The sequence below is a fragment of the Bombus vosnesenskii genome, unplaced genomic scaffold (genome assembly GCF_011952255.1).
Source record: "Bombus vosnesenskii isolate JDL3184/JDL3185 unplaced genomic scaffold, Bvos_JDL3184-5_v1.1 scf7180000016273, whole genome shotgun sequence".
In the NCBI taxonomy this organism is placed as follows: domain Eukaryota; kingdom Metazoa; phylum Arthropoda; class Insecta; order Hymenoptera; family Apidae; genus Bombus; species Bombus vosnesenskii.
In genome coordinates, this window is record NW_022884342.1 from 1,383,008 (window position 1) to 1,403,238 (window position 20,231).

A 20,231-nucleotide genomic window follows, 5' to 3' on the forward strand; every position below is an offset into this window, starting at 1 on the left:
GTAATTCGATAACGAGCCAATTGAATTTGTGACACGTTCGTCCAACGACCGCTACCGAACTCGTAAGTTTAGACGTAGATTACAGGGTGGTTTAGCGGCCAGCGAGAAACCATTAATTTCCGTCCGCAAAATCACCAAGTCCTCTGAGCGACCGTGTAATTAATTTTATCGTCATCGTCTGCCCAACCGAAGCATTTATCGCGACCAGATTAACTCGCATTACTCTTGACTTACGATTCGCGTTACCTCGATCCGTTTGATCTTCGGACATCGCGAAACGAACAACATTCGACGCAAATCGAATAAGATTCGAAGACGGAATTCAAGTATTTCCAAGAAACTCCAGAAAGCAATCAGGCACGAATAGTTTCTACGGTCGTTCGCCGAACTATAATGTTTAAACATTTATACAAATGTTTCACGAATATATTATACATTTTACACGAAACCTTATGAAATTTCATTAACGCTGTAATAACAGATGTCTCTATCATTGTCGTATTGGTAAAATATGAAATATGATACGATATGAATTTCAAATTGTATACATTTGTTTATAATTGATATAGAGAGATACGATTGCACGTAGATTACAGAATATTTATTGCGAATATACACGTAACAAAGAATTCATACATAGACACGAATAATGATTTTAAACGTATAATCTGTGCTAAAGATGGTTCCATCAAATATCGTGATTTTCCAATATTGCGAACGATCGATCATGTTCAGGTTCTTTGGTGATCTTTCAAAGTATTAAACACGTTGCAACTTCTATATATTTCCATATACAATGGAATCTGGATAGATTCGTTGAAAATTTGAACAATACAATCACGACGATCGCGTCTTATTACAGAGTGAATGAATAATTTCGTATAACGCGAATGATAAATACATAAAAATGTTCTGTTATATCTCTAGATATTTTCGCGAGTCGTCGTATATGAAGCTGTAATCGTTTTTATTCGATACGAGACGACAAAACTGTAAAATAAACCGTAAAATAAAAATGATACATAACAGTGGTCCAAGTGTTTATTCGAAATTCGTGCTCCATTTCAGCTGTAGTGTCATTCGTTTTATGTTACTCGCGCGCGTTTCAATCCATAAACGATAGGTCTCGACTTCTCTGAATATCGATGCTACCGAAGAAATAGGGAGCGAACCATGTGATCACGCATAATCACGCTTGACGAAATGCCACGATAATAAATTTCCGTGCCATCGATCGAAAATGAATATATATCGATAAATTACCCTTCTTATGGATTCAGCACAATTCGCCGTGTAAACGTGAATGCATATTTTTCGTAGTAAAATCACGCTAGGATTTAAAAAGCGTCGTAAACTATGCCGTTTAGTTCGCTAAATCGTTGAGAGGAAAAACAATCTACTCGAACAATAAAACAGTAAACATATTCTATCGTTTACTGTTTTGTATGTACTTGTGCGAAATGCACGAAAGGCGACGCGTCATTAAGTTTCTTAAAAATAAACAGAGAAACGTAAGTTTGCGCGTGCGTTGCGCAAAACGCACGTTAATAAAGCTGCATCTTCTATTTGTTTTTCTTCCGTTGCTCGTTTTTGAAAATTATGCCAATTCACTTAGGTCTATTGCATACGACGATATATAACGAATTCTTTTTTCTCTGATAAAGATCAAACGTAGGAAGAAGAACGGCCACATAACGCGATATTTACGATATTTAAATTCAGTGCGAATGCGAAGGCGAGCGTCGAGGCACATAAAATTAGACTTCTAGTCGTCGTATTAAAAATAATGCGCGCATGTAGCGAGTGCACCGTGGACAGCCGAGTAAGAAAATATGCTTTTGTAAATGATAAACGTCCGTGTTATCGGTAATTCGTGCACGCGTTATTAGTTACCCGTCAAGGTAACGAATGAGTTTGTTTCCTACGAAAAGTAGTTTGACCGCCAACGACTATTATCGGCGTAAAAAAAACAATAATTGAAGAATATTACGGATCCACGTCAGTCCTTGAACAACGTAGCCACGTACAAATAATAATAAAATTCGAGCATTTTGCTCGCGGATAATCGATACGTCATTTATCCTATTCGTCTATTTATAAAATTTTATGTTCGAAGCCACCTTGGATGAAAATAGAAATAAAAAGTGATCGAAACAATTCCTTAGCGAATTAACTGGGCGAAGTTAGAGCAACGCGATTCCGCTATCAAATAATCGAACTAGCTGATAAGGAATAGATAGCGCGAAGGAAAATATATGGCTTAGGGCGTAGATGAAAGCCGTGTCTTCTTTTTTCCCCTGCGTCTTAAGCGGCACTGCGATCCTCCAAGTTTTCTCCCGGCGATCGTAAACAACTCCATCGTGGTCTTCTATCTTCGGGATCACCAGAATATCCAGACGTGGTCTAAACCCGTAAAAACAACTTCGGGTCTCTGTGTTTCCATGGTTATAATGCATCGCAACTTTATTAGATACTTTTGCAATCTTCTCTTATCGATAGCGGCCGAATCATATCTTTTTCACGACGTGTCAAACGCGTCGATATTCTTCTCCTCGATGACTTCGTTTTTTGTCTTCCACTTCTCATTTTCGTTGTATCGCACGATGTTTCGTATCTTCTATTACGCATCTTCGTTACGTAGAATAACGTTTTTCGAGCAGTGGACTTATCGTTCACGCAACAATTTAGCCTGGAACCTACGAAATGCTCCAAGCTTCCATAAAAGTATGTCGGTTCGTTGCCAATTCGTTAACCTGGAATATTCGGTCTAATTCTATATACTTTTGTACATAAAAGCACACAACTCCTATTCAGCTTCGTTACGAGATTTTTATAACAATGTGAATCATCTACGTTGTGAATCGTCTGCCTATGTTGCTATTATCTAAAAACACGAACAATATTTGTCGAACGCAAACGTAGGATGTTTATTGAAAATGTTGGCACGTTGTTGGTGGACCAACAATTCAACTAGGGAAACAATGTATTTACCACGTTCTGTTGGAGTTGCATTTAATTAAGAAAGTTCCCGTCCTAATATGTACATCATCGTGCCCGTATAACTTTCATGACTCGTAAATGTTTACCTAGTAATTTTATCGTCGATCGAACAGTGGTCGCCTGGTTCGACTTTACTCCGGTGGCCAGACTCGGCCACCAAGTTTTCATTCTTATCGATGTCTTAAAACCTACATAAAATGCATAAAAACGTACCGAGACGCGTAAAGATTCGTAATACGTCGAGTATACTCGTCGAGCATTTGCTAGACGAGAGGAATATCCGTTTAGGATCCGATTTATCATCCATTTGGCAAAGTTCACGAAAATACGAATATTTTGGATTGGCACCTAACTCTGTCTCTTCCGTATATAAATTTTCTCATCGAATTACCGTATCCGCTCTGTCTTCGTCGGATGGCGATGTTCAAACTAATTGCAAATGAAACGTCGAATCGAGTCAAAGTATCGACTAGATCCCACGGTAGTAACTCTTTAGATACTTTTAGAGTATAAGTCGTACGCTTAAACTTAAAGAAAAGTCGGCGAGTCGCGCGTCGTTGGTAAAACTGAAGCGTCGAAGCCCCCGGTCGGACGATTGATTTCACAGTCAGCGAAATAAATTGGCGGCCGGATCGTAAAAAATGGAAGAGGAAAAAGTTTTGTTTCGTGGCCAATATCGCAGCTACGATTTATAATTTGCGAGAACAGAAATTTCGAATCGTCAGTTTCGTAAGTCCCTTCCAGCTACGCTGCGTATCGCTTTTCTTACAAATTTCCTTGCTATGATGTTCATGACTGTGTGGTAATATAATTCGGTCATAATCGTGCGCAAGGGCTGTTCATCTTGCACAATATTTTAGGAAAGGAACAGTATTTTACGAAAGACTGGTTGTTTTGTGCGTAATCAACTGGCAAAAATTGGGGGCTACGGTAATTGCGTCCGTACTCGGAACAAGCTTTAAATTCCAGTTAATGGTGAGAGGCGGAAAGAGACCAAACTCAGCAGGTAGGTTCAATAGCGAAATAACACGATTCTACTATTTCCAGTTGTAAAGACCTTTTACATAAACGACTCACGCGAAAGTATAGCAAAAGAAAAAAGATGTTTCCATCATTTGGCATTTCGAAGAAGATGATAAATCGTTCGAAATATCGTTCCACATACGTACAATACGTACAATACGTATAATGCAATTTCATTTAGTTGAATCTGATGGAGGGCAAACAATTTATAAACTACCTGCTGTTAACAGTTTATAACTATACAAGGTGGTGAAAAAATGTGAAAAAAATTCATGTTTCTTCATCCGAAGCTTCGTTTTCGAGACAATCGACTTTGAGGATTTGACAAAGTATACTTTAACCTGGTTAATTTCGACGCGAACAAGAGTAAATAATCGACAGAGGGTTGATCTACATTCGAAAATAAGTGAAAAACGTAGAATAAAATTCTTTCGTAAGAAGCTTCGTGCTTTTCGAGAAAAATAAATTTGAAAACGTATACCAGACCAGCTCGTAATTAAACATATTTAAACTTTATCTTCTTGAAAACGAAACCTGAAACGAATTTTTTGCTTATTTTCACATGTATAATAACCGCCTGTTAACTCGTACGCTATCTCGTCGGTATTTAACCAAGCTAAAGTATACGTCATGAATTTGCGAACTCGATTTTTTCAGAAACCGAGCGTCGTATGAAAACATTTTGTTCTATATTTGCGATTTGTGTGTACGCTCTGTATATAATTGGTGTTCATATAATTCGGAATTCGCTAAATTATATTTTCATAATAGCAATGTGTCGTCACATTCAAGATTACCATTTCGATGAATGGAGACTTGAGATAAATGGAATTTCGACGCCTCTGAACTGTTCATATATCTCGTTCCCAAAGATAGTATTTGAATAAAAACCGCTGGTCAACAACTGCTGACTAAACAAAACAACTTATATCAACGATTCGACGACACAAAGTTCCTCAACGTTGAACGATTCAAGGATTTAACTTTGTGTTTCTACGATTCTACGTCCGTCCGTTCTCTCGCGCTATGTAATTCCGTCTTTTCCGTTTCCTCCTTTATCGAAGAGTCATTTTTCAACGCCCGTTTCCCCAACGACGAGATTAGCCATCCTCGATTTGATAACGCCTCGGATAGCGTTTTCGTTTCCATTACAACTCATATGCACGTACAAAAGACGAGGATACGACAAATAGGAAACAATAGGAAGATGTTCGACTAGAAGCGACAGATGGATCAAGAATTTTCCACGTCTTTTGCGGAATCGTGTTGCGAGCTTAATTTTATCGCCCGTCCGTCTCCAGCATCGCGTCAATGACCCCCTTCCTCCCTCGTTCCTTCTCCCACCTTCTTTGATTCTTTCGTCCTCTCTTTTACCGCGAACGCGCATTCCTAGTAAAAATAAGCGAGTTCCCATGTGGCGGGGTTTCTGCAATCAACGGCCAGTCGGTGGTGCGAAACGAGGCAACTCGTCGAGGCGATGCTTTTACAAAGCGGTCGCGCGACTCGCATCGGTTAGCCCTGCACGTTCGCGGAAAGGAGGCAAGAAGCGGGTAGGTGACGGGACGAGATCGCAAACAGCCAGGAAATCACCGCGCGGACACCGAATACCGACGCTTTTAAATTGATCGACGCGTCCCAAGGGACTAACGATCGAGACACACGCGCCGCGTCCCTCTTCTCCGTCGAAACAGTCGATAAGACTTTGTTTGCAAACGAGGAATTTGTCGGATACGAGTTCTGTTTTCATCGACTCTTCCGAGAAAGATAAACGATTAAATTTTCCTCCTTTTTTCCCCCAGGATCGTGCAAATATAAAAAGCTTTGGATGAGACTGATATCGAGCGTATGTACTTTGCTGCGACGATTTCGCTTTGCTGTTTCCTCAAACCTATCCTTTTTATCGTTTAGAGCGACGGAAGTTTGACAAACGTTGAAAACGAAGCTCGTTTCGAGGATCAAACAAACCAACGAGGTACTCGGCAAAAAGTAACGTCGTGATAAAAACGCTGTATGTTTCTGGTTGACTCTTCTTCCGAAAATTTTCGTCCGCTGGCAGCGAACGTGTTTAAAAAGATCCGTCGGGTAACGATAGATCAATCTGCTTAATTTCCCTCGCGTTGATCTGTGGAACGTACTCCCACGCTGCGTCACATGTCTCCTGTAACATCTTGTAGCGATTTACGAGACCCAATAAGAATCGTCCGGGTTGGTCGTTTCGTCGCATGTCCTTACGCGTGCAACGAAAATCGTTAGTTCGTTTGAGTGGCGTTCGTTGAGGAAGTAAACGGCTCGCGTGCGATTTTTTAGGCGGGCGTGAGACACGTGTCAAGGAAACGAGTAGAAACAGAACAGGTGACAAGAGGTGACAGGAGGTAGGCTCGGCACCGACGAATTAACGTAGAGATCGGACAGGCGCCCGTTTTAATTCGATCGTCGACGTTTCGTCGTGTTTTGGCTAGCTGGCTGACAACCCTCTTACGTGCCGTACGGTGCTCCATGAAATTTAATATGCGTCGATTCTCTTTCGAAATTTAGCCGGGAATAGAGCCTAGAGAAATACGACTTCCGAATAGTGGAATCGCAATTATCGGCGGACAGCGGCATTTTGTCGGTTCGTAAATTTCCAGCCGACCGAGAATTTCATTCAAGAAATTATTGTAATAGTTACCAAAAATACCGTGAAAATGTTTCCAGTCGGAATCGTAGTTGGATATACGCGCGTTCGGTTTTTACGTAACGAATATATCGTACGCTTATATTTGTACAGATGCAAATTTGCAGCTCGCGGCACGAAGATATATCGCCTCTTTATCCTTAGCGACGAAAGATCTTCGGAGGAAGATTTATGTCGTCAGAGATCGCGATGAAACGAAAGAAACACCGCGGGATGAAAGAAAAACACGTATTCCACGTTATCACGGTTTTCCATTATGTTCCTACGAGGAGCACCGTAAATACGCGTCTTGCACGGTTATCCTCTAAACTTGCCTCTGTCGTAGCAACTCCTAAACTCGATGACGGAATAATAAATGGAAAGAGCCGTGCTACGATATGACAACGTTTCGATACGATCTTTTTGCGAGTAGACAATGGCTCCATTCGACTTCGGTCCTGAATAAAAATCGTTTCAGTCGATTTGCGGAATAAAAAGTATCGGCAACGTTTATCGAAGCGAACGGACGTAAGCGGCAATTAAATCTCGCAGGCGTGATGGCCATTTGTCGATGACAGGAAGCTCGTTGAAAATGCAAATGTGCAAAGGAATAATATATAAATAATTTCCTTTTTTAGTATTTAAAAGTTCGATATTTAAAAGTTGAAACGATGACCGATCGGATTAACGTTTCGACGTTGCAGCGAAAAGTTACTTTTGCTCTCGATGTTACGATTTTTATCTTTCTTTGCGTTAACCACGATACAAAGGAAGCTTTATATATGCACACGCGTATATGAAATAGCTTTTTCCGCGTTAAAGTATATGTAGTTCTTAGTTAGCAACCGTGACCGAGCTGCTTTCCATTCTTTTAACGTTTATCTTCGCCTCCAAATTTACTCGCGTGTAATTGCATCCGCTCCGCTAATTGACGGGCAAAGGTAGAAATCGACTACCTTCGTTTCAAATGACCCGGTTACAGTGGGAAGTACATTACGTCACTTCATCATTTGAGAAATTGCCGAACGTTGCGTCCACGTGTCCCTCGAGACACGTAAATGCACTGTTACGAAAACGTAAATACTCTCGCTATTCATTGCTCCGATACCACTTACGTTTTCACGGATTCTCGGATAAGCTGCGATTAGGTGCTAATCGAATCCAAGTGGAAAAAAGCAAAATTAGACTAACTCCAGTTCTCAATAAATAATTAAGTAATTTAGCAAAATATGTCAAATAGATTGGTTTCGTATGTGGTTCGAAAAAGAAATTGATTTTATACGATTAATATGATTTACTAGAATAAATTAATGTTACTTAATGTTAACGTTATTAACGAATAAATTTATTATGGCTTTTTCAGTCCACTTTCTCCCGCAGTGTCCCATTTGTTTTTTAAGCTAACATAATCGTATAAATAACTTTTACTTTTGTCCAGCGCAAAAACAACGTTTTTAAATTCCAGATGCTGAACACTTTTGCTTTTATTCGTTCGAAATTAACCGCAAACGACCATCGTTCATTCACTGACAACGGCACCACCGATGGGATTTGTATTCGAATGAAAATACAAATCCAGATGAAAGAAATTCATATTTCACGATAAACACGTGGAATTTCAAAGGTTTCCGCTTTACGGTCGAATAACAGCAACGAGTCTTCTATGTATTTTGAGTCTTCACCGGAATATCCATTGAAACATCATGGATGAAAAAGTTATATATACGAGACGATCGAAGAGACACGGGAAGCGAAACGACGAATCTAATAGGCTGTTCGCTACATCTTTGATACGATTTCCATGAAGTTACCATGTTTTCAAAGAACCTCTCTACCGTCCAAGTTCGCGTGGCAAGTGACATTTAAGTGGAACCTCTCTCTTATTCGCCGTCTCATTTACCTTTCTCCATTTTGTAATTTCATAATCGCTGTTTCATTAATTTAATCGTAATGCAGAAACATACATACGTAGTATGAAAGATCAAATTGTTCGAACGAATTAATTTGTACTAGGAAACAAGAAGATTGAAATCCAATTACATTACATTACTGCTAGATTAACTAATTTCCAGCTAATTAACGAGCATTTATCTACCACATGTTACGACGATCTGATACATCTGCTACTTAGACGATCGGGCAAACTCTGTATTTGTAATCGGGTTCGAGGGACAACAGTGGAATGTCGGCCATAGTTCTACGGTGGGCCAGGTAGATGTTTGAATCAAAGCTAAATCGCAGTCCATGCGAATCTATTCGGTTTAGTTAGTCGATAGAGAGCCGAAGCTTTTAACGCGTTTCAAACGCAGCTGACCGTTTGTTTGCCAGCGGATCGTTCGCAGCTTCGACCAATTATATCTGTACTGTTACAAGTAAGTAACAATCGCTGGAATCAGGCCGAGAACAGAGAAACAGCGTTTAAAATCGACGCTCTTCCATCAAGAGCTCTACTTACGACCTCTTAGTCGATTAGCCGTCTCTGCGTTTTAAAGCGTTTCTCTTCAACGGAAGAATATATTTATAGGGGCAACCGTGTTTTCTTTAGCTCACCTCGTAGAAGTAGAATGAGTCGATCTCGTTCGTCGCGTTGACATCGAGTGGAGTGACGTTGAAGAATTCCGGCAGGTCCCCCGTACGATTCCCCCGAATTGGTCTGTCTATCTCGAACGTTTTATTACGATCGGCCCGTTCTGCCGTTTCTTCCTCGGACATGTCGTTCGCGAACGCTTTGCGATCGTGCTGTTCCTCTTCACCGCGATTTTATTCGCGATTCAAGTTTTTACTCGATGAAACCGCAACGAAAAATTCATGGCTTCCAGCCGATCTCTGGCTAAGCGTCCGATGACTTCATCTCGTTGCCCGTCCGCCGTTGCGCGACCGATTTCCCTCTTTCGTTTACGTCCGAACGACTTCTATCTCGTCCACTGGATTTTCAATTACGATACAACGTGATTCTCGCGCATTCTTCTCAATACGGTCGCCTGCTGAATATATCTGCACGAATAACGAAAGAAGCGTTCGAAGGGATTCTGCTCGGGGTAACTTGTTCGTTCGATACTTTGTTCGTCCGTTCGAAACGAAGCGACACTGTTTTCCGGCTCGATTAAAGAGAAAAGTACTGGACTCAATGGCATCGGTCGTGCCTTCGATCGCAGAAGTTCGTCTGCACGAATCGCCATGCAAAAAAACAAGATAAGTACGGACAAGAACGTAATCGTATCGATCGCTTTCTTGTTTCAGCAACTTTCGAGGCGATCGTAAAAAGGTCTCTCGGGAAGAAGAGAAATGAGATACGTACGTGGAGAACGTGGCAACTCGGTAAGTGATAATACACGCTTTGCAAACCTAGTCTATCGTTACGACGATACGCGACGGAACGAGCGTATCGTTGAAATTCGTCTGGATGAGGATTCGATGCAAATAATAAAATACCGTTCTACTCGTCTAAAGCCGTACAAATTAGAAGCATTAGAATACCTTTGCGTTTCTACAGAGAGGGACTGGAATGAGAATTCCGAGGAAATGAAAGAGGACGATCGATTCTTTTCCTAATGACATATCGTATCCGTCGAACGATCAAACGTTCGTATCGAATCTCTCCCGTTCGGGACTCTGTTAATTGATATTGCTACTGTCTGAGACGAAGATAAGGAACTTGAAACTCGGTTGGATCGTGGATAAAATACGTGATGTATTACTGTGATGATACCGAGATCGTAAATCATTGCGAAGGATCGCAACGTGACCGGTTGCAAATGCGAACCTTAAAAATCAGAATATGCGGAAGAAGAAGCTGCCCCGTTAGAAGTAACGTTTTCTTCTTACGTGGAAGCATTTCGTTATGCCAGTTGCGTCTCGAGCGACCTTTCTGCGAGCTTTGAGAAGCGGTCGATAGAAGAAAGGGTCGTAAGTAGCCGTGGAATCGGACGATGATGCGATAGAACTAGAGGATGCTCTTTGGAGGCCGACGAATGAACAAATCTGAGCAACCATGTTCCATTTGAACGTACTCGAGCGTAAGAATGCCGGTTCTTGGGCTACTGCGATTTCACGGTCACTTTTACTCAAATTCATCGCCAGCTTATCCGTAAAAGAATTATCCTGGCAGAGAGCAAGGTTTGTTATAAAAGAGTATCTTTGTATATTCTGATGGAGCGACCGCCCCTTAATCGCTATATCCTCGGAGTGATCGTGTGAAGGTAGATTAACACGCGCTCTCGATGATATTCAGGGGACAATCTTTTATTCTAAATGCAATCTACTTAAATCTGTCTATACCAAAACTAGACTAAACATTGCAAAATTCTCCTCGTCGCGTTATCTAGTAGTTTATACTCTGTCTGCTTTTGTTCGGCCGACATGAAAGTTAACGAAGATATAAAATTCGAGCCTGGTTAACCTCGACATTTCATCCAATTAAATAATGTGTCTATTTGTTTCTGCGTGTGGGCGATATTGGTTGAAAACTTTTGAAGTATTCGTTGTTGGTCTCTTTTTACACGCCCATTGACATTTTACTCGAAGCTATACAGCGAATGGCAAAATTATTAAACGTGAAAACGAACCAAAAAGTAAAATAATCATCTTTGAAATTAATTTTTTTTTTCTTTACGAACCTGGTTATTCTATTGCGAAGCTTTTCACTTCGACTGTAATTACAATGATATTCATGAACGCAAACATTCGACGAATGATTTCCTTGACAGCTATATCTCTCTTATGAATATGAACATTTTCCCGAAATACGAGTGTTCAAGGACGAACAGGAGTATCTTCATTAGAATTCCTATTAAGGAAGTGACAAAGATTACAGACTAAACTTCCGACAACTTTGATCTTCGAAGTGTAATCAATTTTCCACTAGAAATAATCTCACAATTGCAAAGATCGATATGACACACCATAGGCAATCCCATAAACAAACAAGAAAAACAAACAGTAGGTATCGTAGCGAAACTAATTGAAAAAAATCCGATTGCACGATTCGCAATTACGGATGTGAACGAAACAAAAAAAAAAAAAAAAAAAAAAAAAACAGATACGACATTGTGGCGAGTTTATTAAAAAATTTCATTTATTCTTCTTCATTTACGTCATCGAACCGCGTGTCCGAAAGTCTGGCAATGGAGGAAACAAATCAAATCGAGCGATAAATTCGATGGAAATAAAATATTTCAACGAGGCCTTTATTTTTTTCAGTCTTATTTTAGCATTTTTTCTCCTTCCTTTTTGTAATTAAGCATCCAGATATGAATGACATTTCGTTTCATCGAATCCGTTATTATCTGCAAGGAATCGGTGTCCGATCGGTCACATTCGCTCATTATCGAATTTACCCTCATATGTCATTGCTAAATTTTCAGAACGAACCCAGAATAAATTTGGTGCTTTTACGGAGTCACGATATTCTTAGTTCCGTCTTTTCTTTTTTTTTTTTTTACGCTAAGGAACGGTGAAATAATCGACGAATAAAAGTTCTATTTGCAGCAAAAAGCATTTGTCCCCAAATGCTGAAATGAAATAGCCCGATTGATAAATGGCTGATCCTTGTTTGATCGATCAATACTCTTCTTCGTCCTCGAATTATTTCCCAATTGTTTTCCTTTTCTTTAAGCAACTTAAAAAACATTCGCGCTTGAGAATCCTACATGCACAGTATCGTACTTGCAAGCAACGACGGCGTGTTGGCAATCCATTCCGCAACAGGTTACGTTCTTTTACTTTTGTGCTCGTCGATCGGGTCTGTCGCGAAAGAAATATTATGGACGTTACCTCTCAGCGGTACATTACACATCATTCGGAACACACGGTTGCCTCTCGTTGAAATCTAAACGTACGAAAGATCCTCGTTGAGAAAATTAATTCGCGTCGACGCTATTTCCAAGATTTCGGTCGTCGAATACTTCGATCGAAAATAGGACTCGCAACTTTGTATTTCTGAATGAAAGTCAGCTGCCAATTTCATCTAATCTGGACTAAATTCCGATTCAAACGATGCCGAGTATCTATCTGATCATCGCGATGAAAGAACTACCCCCGCCTTGGTATTTGTATCAGCTTCACATGGAAGATTCGCAGAAGAAAAATAACGCGCATCGAGTTACATGGATGTGATTGACTTTTCAGTCTCGACGGATACAAGAAATCCGTATTTATTATTCCAAGAAACGAAAGGAGAGGCATTTTCAACGCTACCACTACGATTATCCCGTACGAACGATTTCGTACAATCTCCGAGAGTGAAAAAAGAAAGAAGACAGCAAGACAGCAAAACGGCGGTTTGCGATGGTTTTTTCACCTTCGACGAAAATCCTTATGTCGATCTTTTAAATGCGATTCATCTTTGATTATCCTTCTGGTTACGTTGTTTCGCGGATTGCCGTTTCGTTTCGATCGGCGACTGTGTAAAGATCGCGGGAAAGAAGATAAAGCTTCGACGAAGTAGATCGAGAAGGAGGAAGCGGAAGAGGGTTACGGAAACAGGGTGAGAACGAACGAGAACGCACTTGCTCGTACGACGCGCCGAACGCGACTGAGGCGGCCGACAAATTCGCGGCGACTCTACGCTCCAACTTCCATCTTCGTAGACGATGCTGTACGCGAGTAGGAGTTTGCGAGCAACGTACGCATGCGCGACGAAATCCTGTCGGGACGTAGACCACCCAACTACCGTCGCGCGTAATCCCAAAAAGTCTCTTGAAATTTGTATTCATGTGGCACGACGGAGAATGCGTAGGTGAAGAAGTAATTACCAATCAACGAATTTCATTTTTACAAGTCTCGTCCATTTGCAACGGTTACAGAAATTGGATGTTATACGTCTATGTAGAAATTTCACAAATTTGAAAAGAGTTTTCAAAGTTTTAGGTACGATTTACGATACAAACAGACGCTCTTTTTCTTCCTTTCTCTCCCTTTCTCTTTCTCTTGCCCCATGATACGACAATTCATCGAAAGTTTACAGTTTCACAGCAGGAATCCATAAATATCCCAACAGATGTTCCGATGTTTGTTCAATTGCATATAGTCGGAACACGCGTGGCTCTTAAAACATTGTACGACGATCCGGCTCTGTTCCTTTCAATTTCCGCCTCAAAGAGAATTTATCGGCAACGCGTACAAAACGTTCGTACTCGAGGCGCAACGATCAACCGTGGCTCGATGGAACCTGACATTCGCAGTATCAGGGAACCAATGTTCCGCAGTCCCACGCTGCAAACATCCATTTGTCAAGATTATCGACTCCGCGTTGTGCATTACCTACAGGATCGGGAATAGGAAAGGGCGTAGGTCGAGGAGGAAGTGCGTCTCGACGGATGCGCACAGAGTGGAGTAAGTAGAGACAACGGTGGATGGACGAGGTTGGAAAATGACTATTTGCTAGCCGTTAATTATCGCGATAGATGTCGATCGAGCGTTGAACGACAATCCCGTTAATGAACATGTATCGAATTAGGTAGGTACCCGTGGCCCCTATATCCGAAACACGAGACTGCGTCGCTCAAATTTCGTAACGCGTATTTCGGATGCATTCGAATATCGCTGCTTATCGGAATAGGCGGAAGTGCGTTCACCCGCATATCGGTGTGCAACGATGATAAAACAGTTAGCCATGGGTGCGCATAGCTTAACTATTGAAATTCGGTACGTGTCGTATCTGACAAAGGCCCCGTACTTCGAACGAACGACAAAGGACTTTTTTAAATGCCGCTCGCCTCGTCAACGCGTTTTTCGTTAACTTTGATAAGTCGCGTGCGAATCTGTTTCCTTCTTTTTCCTTCTTTTTTCTTTCTTCTTACCGCTTACAAACTTCCCGCAAATCTGCGATTTCAGCAACGAAGTAGAAAATTGTATTCGTTTTCGCTGTATTATTTAACACGTAGCAAACGGCAGAATAAAGCTTTCCGCTGGCGCAAATTGAGATCGTTTGTCCTATTGTCAGTTAATTTACTCGTTTTGTCCCCCTTGCTATGCCCGGAAGTGGACAGTGTTGCTTCGTTATATCTTTATTGTTTACGTTACAGATTACAAGGGTTCCTATTTCTTCCATTTATTTTTGTCCCTATTTCCTATCTTAATACTTACTAATTGGTATTAAACTACTAGATATCATATTTTTAATTCAATTTGTAATATGTCGTTTATGTTAAATGAGCCTCTTGCCCATTACTTTCATGGATTTCGATTCGATTCCTGGAAACATTAAATTTCCCTTTTTATCCACAAATTCGTCGTAATTTTTTTCAATCAGGGTTTCAAAGCCGCATCGTTCGGCCAATTTCTGCGAAATCGGCGAGGTAAATGCCGTGACTGTTACCGGAATGTCGTATTCTCGACCTGCTTCCACCCTAAAGAAAAATTATTTATTTAGATGTTACAAACGAGATAAAACTAAACTAAACTAAAAAGTAACGTATAGAAAGCAAATTACATACGTCAAAAGCAGTGAGTAATAGAGAAGGCAAGCAAGTTATTGGAAAACGTCAAAGGGAATGGTTGAACTTTTGTACCTGGCGTTAAGAAGATGAGCACCTAGAGAGGCTCCTCGATACTCTGGATTTACGGAAAGGCCAAAGGCGTTTATATATTTATTCACCCCGTATTTTTCAAACACATTTGCTTCTTTGCTCAATCTTATCACAGCATCCATCACGGCATTCACCTTCTCCGACTAGAAGTTATTTAACATTTACGTTCAATGCCCCGTCAAAGAAGCATATACATTCTTATCGATCGCAAGAAATGAGTCACAATTACCTTAATTTTCTCAATGTCGAACTTCTCATCCTTGAAAGATAACGTAAGTATATTAACTCCTGCGATTATAGGTTTCCCGCCATCTGGATTCTCCGTAAACGCTACGATGGACAAACCACATTTTATAAATTCGTCCCAAAGACTTCGAAATGTTTCCACGTATTCAGGATCGTTTATCCCGTCTATAGAAACAGAGAAATTAAGATGTTTTCTGCTCCCTGCACATCTCGAAAATCTTATTCCTCCTTTCACGTAAATACTATTCGACATAGACGTACGTACGATGAACTGTGATCAAATGTTTTGATGTATAAAAGAATGGAAACCAACTATAAAAGAAACACCGTTGAATTGAAAGAGAATTAAAGGAAACGTCGCACCGGGACGATTTTGAAACGGACGATAAAACAAGGAGCTGAAACGTGACAAAACAGAAAAAAAGAAGAGCAACAAGGCAAAAAAGTTGCATGGTGTTTGCTTGCATTAATCAACGTGTATGTAAATTTTACACCAACAAACTGATCTGTGTATTTCACACTGTATTCGATCTATATCTTTGAGTTTCTATAAACGAATGACACGAAAAGTACTTAAAAATTTGTAAAAAAAATTGTTGTTGTTTCATGTTTTTCATAATCTGTTGCCTTATGCAAAATTTTACGGCATTCCCAAGATTCCTTATCGAATGTATAATTAAATAAAAACGTTAGTATTGTGTGGCTTTTTTGCTTCGTCACATAAATGAATGGCGATGTTACATGAGAATATTTTTCAGTCATATTATTATCTGTAATCTGTTTCACCGTGTTATCATAATATTTTTTGCCCTTGACATAAATTCATTTCAATGACTTTTCTCCGCAACATTGACATTAAAATTCGATAATGTGTAGAAGAATAAAACAAACTTACTTATACATTTACACATGGGCTCGTCGGCAATGAAATACTTGCACATGTGTTCTACTACCTCGTCGTACCTGTCTTCCGGTACCTCTTGAATGGTGAATTTTATCGGTACGTCCGCGTTCTTTTTCTTAATCTCGACGATTTTCCACACTTTCGGTGGGCCAGGTGGCTTTATCGGAAATGTGACTGACGGTTCGCATCCCGCGCCCTTACTCATTATATTTGTTTTACAAAAACTGTATTACACGAAGAAAAATTGTAACAAATAGCCGGTTACGCGATAAAAATGCGTGGAAAAATAACTATTAAAAATCACTTGACATCTGTTACTGTTGCCTTGCTGAAGTCTACTAACTGAATGACCGATGAATTGTGTAATGCGGTAGTTGTGTTATCATATGTATACACTGATTATCGTTCCACTGCCAACTTTGCTCTTTCTCGATTGCATCCTCTTATGATGTGGCAAATGATACAAGCATTTTTTTCGATAGCCTTTTATATAGCGTAACCAAATCTTGCTACGTGATAAGTTAAAATAAATAATTTAAGTAAAAAATTAGATGCACTTTATGATAAATCAAGAACAGATAATATATAAATAATCGAAAATAAAATATAAAATGCACGAAATAGATATATATTATCTTATTATATTTTTGAATTTATCAGAAATATGCAACGCGAAATCAGCAGAGTTAAAAAGTGAAAGTAATGAAAATAAGAAATAGAAGAAAGTAAAGAGATTACCGTCTTAATGTTTCGTCAATAATCGATGTTTCGTCGATAAATATTTCTACAAAAACAATACTTTTTATTGTTATACATCACGTGTTATTTACATTTTACATACAAATTTAGAATAAACATTTTTATGCCAACTTTTCTACAAAATCTGTATTAAAGTCGTAATCATCGGATGCTGAAATGTTGAATTCTCCCAATTGATCCGCCAATTTAATAGTTGCTTTTTCTATAAAATTCAGATAATGATATAGATTAATTTTTAACTTTAAATAAGATAATGTGCCAAGAATCAAACGCGTTCTTACCTCTCCTGGCTCGGTCTTTCTTCTCTTTCTTAAATTGTAGTTTATTAAGTTTATTCAATTTCTGATTACCCTCGATTTCAAAAATCGGATCTGTTTTCTTTTTCCTCGATTCGTTTACCTGTTTTTTCGATTTCTCCATTTTTTTCTCCAGTTTTTTCTTCAGTTTGTTTTGTATCTTAATTTGCTACAAAAATTATTATCGTTATAACTTAATCGGCAAGAGAATCGTAGTAAGAAAAGCTTTCTACATATATAAATGTATTAAATCTGACTTACCGCTTGTTTTTGTAAGTCAACCTCCATAGCAGATGCGACTGGACCAGAACTCGCGATTAATACCGGATCGATAGTTTCTTTATTTGCAGTTTCTTCTTCGAAATTATCGATCATCATTTTTTCTTCCGCAACAAAACGCTCGATATCGAATTCTTTACTCATTTGGCTTACAATTTCTGCGGACAGGTGACAATTCGGCTCTTCAGGTGGAACGGTATAATACCTATTGAAGCAACGTGAATTATTATATGTCCAATAGATCATGTAATACAGCATTTCACAAATACCTTATTTTTCCAGAGTTCCAGTCATCCAAAATACTGCGCGCCGCTGCTGCCATATCAGGTATACCACCTTTCCTAAATTTCCCCATCCTGGTAGCTTTTGAAGCAAAGAATTCATCAGGCGTTGAAAATTCAGGTATGTTATACATTTCCATTATTTGTGGCTTGGAAACTCTTTTCAAAATAGCAGTTGCTGGTGTGTACGGATCTTTTAAGGATTGAATTTTGACTGCATTTTTTAGAGCCACTGAAGATTCGTCGGAGTTTTCTCCAGAATTAGCAAAGACTATTCCTGGAGAGTCTAGCAATTTTATTTTGGAATCTAATTGTACCACTTGCATTGCTTTCGTTATTCCTGGAGTACTTCCCACATTGCACGCTCTACTACGTTTCAGCGAATTAATAACGCTAGATTTACCGACATTTGGAAGCCCAACAATTCCAACTGTAATACTAGTTTTAATATTTTTGACGTTTCTACAATAATTTGCAAGCAGTGACAATAGTAACTCGGCACCAAAGCAGGTACCGCTTTGTATCATGCTTTCAGTTTTTTTCCCCAATTTTCTTCTACCCAATCTTTTAGCTTGGTCTTGAGTGGAAGCTTTAAATGCCACAGTTGGTAAACTCCCACGCAAATACGTTAACCATCGATCTAAATTTTCTCTGGGTACCAAATCTGCCTTATTTAGAACAATAACCAATCTTTTATTTTCTTTCGCGGACAGTACAGCTTCTTCAACCTATAACGTAAACCAGTTACTCGATACCTTATCGATGCTCATAATCAACATCATCATCGACATACCTGTTTACATCTTGTTCCCAAAGGATCCCGAGCATCGACAACTTCGAGAATAACATCAGCTGCCTTCAAAACTTTCCTGAATTCTTTGTAATAAGCTTTTAACGAATTTTCCTCTTTAACTAAAGCATCTTTTATTTTTTCATGCGTGGCATCTACTTCCATCTCTTGATGTTCCATTTGTTTATTCTTTGCAGCTGAGACTAATCCTTGAAGACCCGTTTTGGCAAGTTCTTCTCGCTTTTTTTGACGCGCAGCTTCACGTTGCTTTTGTTTTTCTTCTTCATGTTGCTTTTTCATAAGTTCTACTTCCTTAAGAATATCTTCCTTAAAAGGACATTGATTTGGGACTTCAATTACTTTTGGTTTTCCTACAAAATCAAAACAAACGATCAATATATTTTACAACTACTATTGTTAAAATGTAAAATAACGCTTTAAACGTATAGTTGCAAATATTTACGTTTAGGATGCTTTTTTGCTTCTTTTCGTAACTTTCGATTGTGCTCGCGAACTTTTTTCTCGATTTTATATCTTTTTCGAGCTGGCATGCGCTTACTTTGTTTCTCTGCAATAAATATGATATTAAATAAACGTAAGAAGATAATTAACTACAGAAGAAGTGTTATATTTCTTAAAACAGATAAGATAAACATAACCTTCCACATATGTAATAAATAAATTGTATTAAAATAGTCTTATTATTAAACTCACTCAAACAGAATTTTGCCATTCTCGTAACTTGTAATACTAATTTTTGATAGTTACATACAATAACAAAATAAATGCTGTATTAAATGAACGATATACACTTGCACAGGTATCACGTGCACGTAACTATACACGCTAAAGTTAGGTTAAGAATCAGTCTGGGAAACATAAGAATAAAGAATATGCAGCTCATATCGAATTCAGTGCATGCCATATAAATATAATTATTTCCGTCTAATTCGTTTTTCGAAAATCACAAATTGCGTATGTGTTTCTTTTTAAATTATCGTTCTTTCATAAATCATTTTTTAATATTCTTAATTTATTAAAAATGTATGGGAAATTCGTAGCTCATGAGAAGAGTTTATATTGGATCGTTGGACAAGTACACATCGTAGAAGTAAATTTGAGATTTAAAATGAAAATTAACAAGACAAAATTTGATCGTTTTAAACTCCACGAATTACGAATTAAATCAAAATTGCTGCGTCGCCGAGAGTAATAGAATGGTATGTAGAAATTTAAGTAGCTGTATGAGAAACTGAAAATTGTTGAAAGACAGTGAAAGGTACACTTGTATGCATATGAGAATTCTCACACTTTCATTCCGCCTCGCAAAAACTGGTTGTTTAGTATCATAGAGATGAGATCGTGGTAGTAAGGTCGGAATGGAAATTCTCATAAATTATTTCGTGCCGTGAAATCGTTGTTTCGTAGATTTTCATTGAACAAGTGATACAATTTCTCTATTCTTATTCGTG

At 39.0% G+C, this 20,231-nt stretch overlaps 3 protein-coding genes across 5 annotated transcripts in view; all 3 read right to left on the reverse strand.

The window, feature by feature from the left end:
• LOC117242276 (cardioacceleratory peptide receptor) overlaps positions 1-13,393 on the reverse strand; it is a 38,944-nt gene extending 25,551 nt beyond the window's left edge. For 2 of the 3 annotated variants that reach the window (XM_033508818.1, XM_033508817.1), the window contains exons 1-2: positions 12,975-13,393; positions 9,227-9,670 (exon numbers count right to left, since the gene is read on the reverse strand). In XM_033508818.1, the coding sequence (XP_033364709.1) occupies positions 9,227-9,388 (162 nt within the window). In that variant the 5' untranslated portion in view covers positions 9,389-9,670; positions 12,975-13,393. The remainder of the gene's footprint in view (positions 1-9,226; positions 9,671-12,974) is intronic. The other variant, XM_033508816.1, reaches the window with a different exon arrangement.
• Positions 13,394-14,564: 1,171 nt separating this feature from the next.
• LOC117242277 lies at positions 14,565-16,737 on the reverse strand. The gene is made up of 4 exons (XM_033508819.1): positions 16,346-16,737; positions 15,434-15,615; positions 15,187-15,347; positions 14,565-15,024 (listed from the first exon to the last, which is right to left on the reverse strand). Exons 1-4 carry the CDS (start codon positions 16,557-16,559, stop codon positions 14,823-14,825), a joined length of 759 nt encoding a protein of 252 aa, XP_033364710.1. The 5' UTR covers positions 16,560-16,737; the 3' UTR covers positions 14,565-14,822.
• Positions 16,738-17,096: 359 nt separating this feature from the next.
• LOC117242301 (guanine nucleotide-binding protein-like 3 homolog) lies at positions 17,097-19,619 on the reverse strand. Its single transcript, XM_033508837.1, has 7 exons — positions 19,474-19,619; positions 19,223-19,327; positions 18,763-19,130; positions 17,958-18,697; positions 17,671-17,893; positions 17,395-17,578; positions 17,097-17,315 (listed from the first exon to the last, which is right to left on the reverse strand). The coding sequence occupies exons 1-7, from the start codon at positions 19,490-19,492 to the stop codon at positions 17,215-17,217; spliced, it is 1,740 nt and encodes a 579-aa protein (XP_033364728.1). The 5' UTR covers positions 19,493-19,619; the 3' UTR covers positions 17,097-17,214.
• Positions 19,620-20,231: the final 612 nt, after the last annotated feature.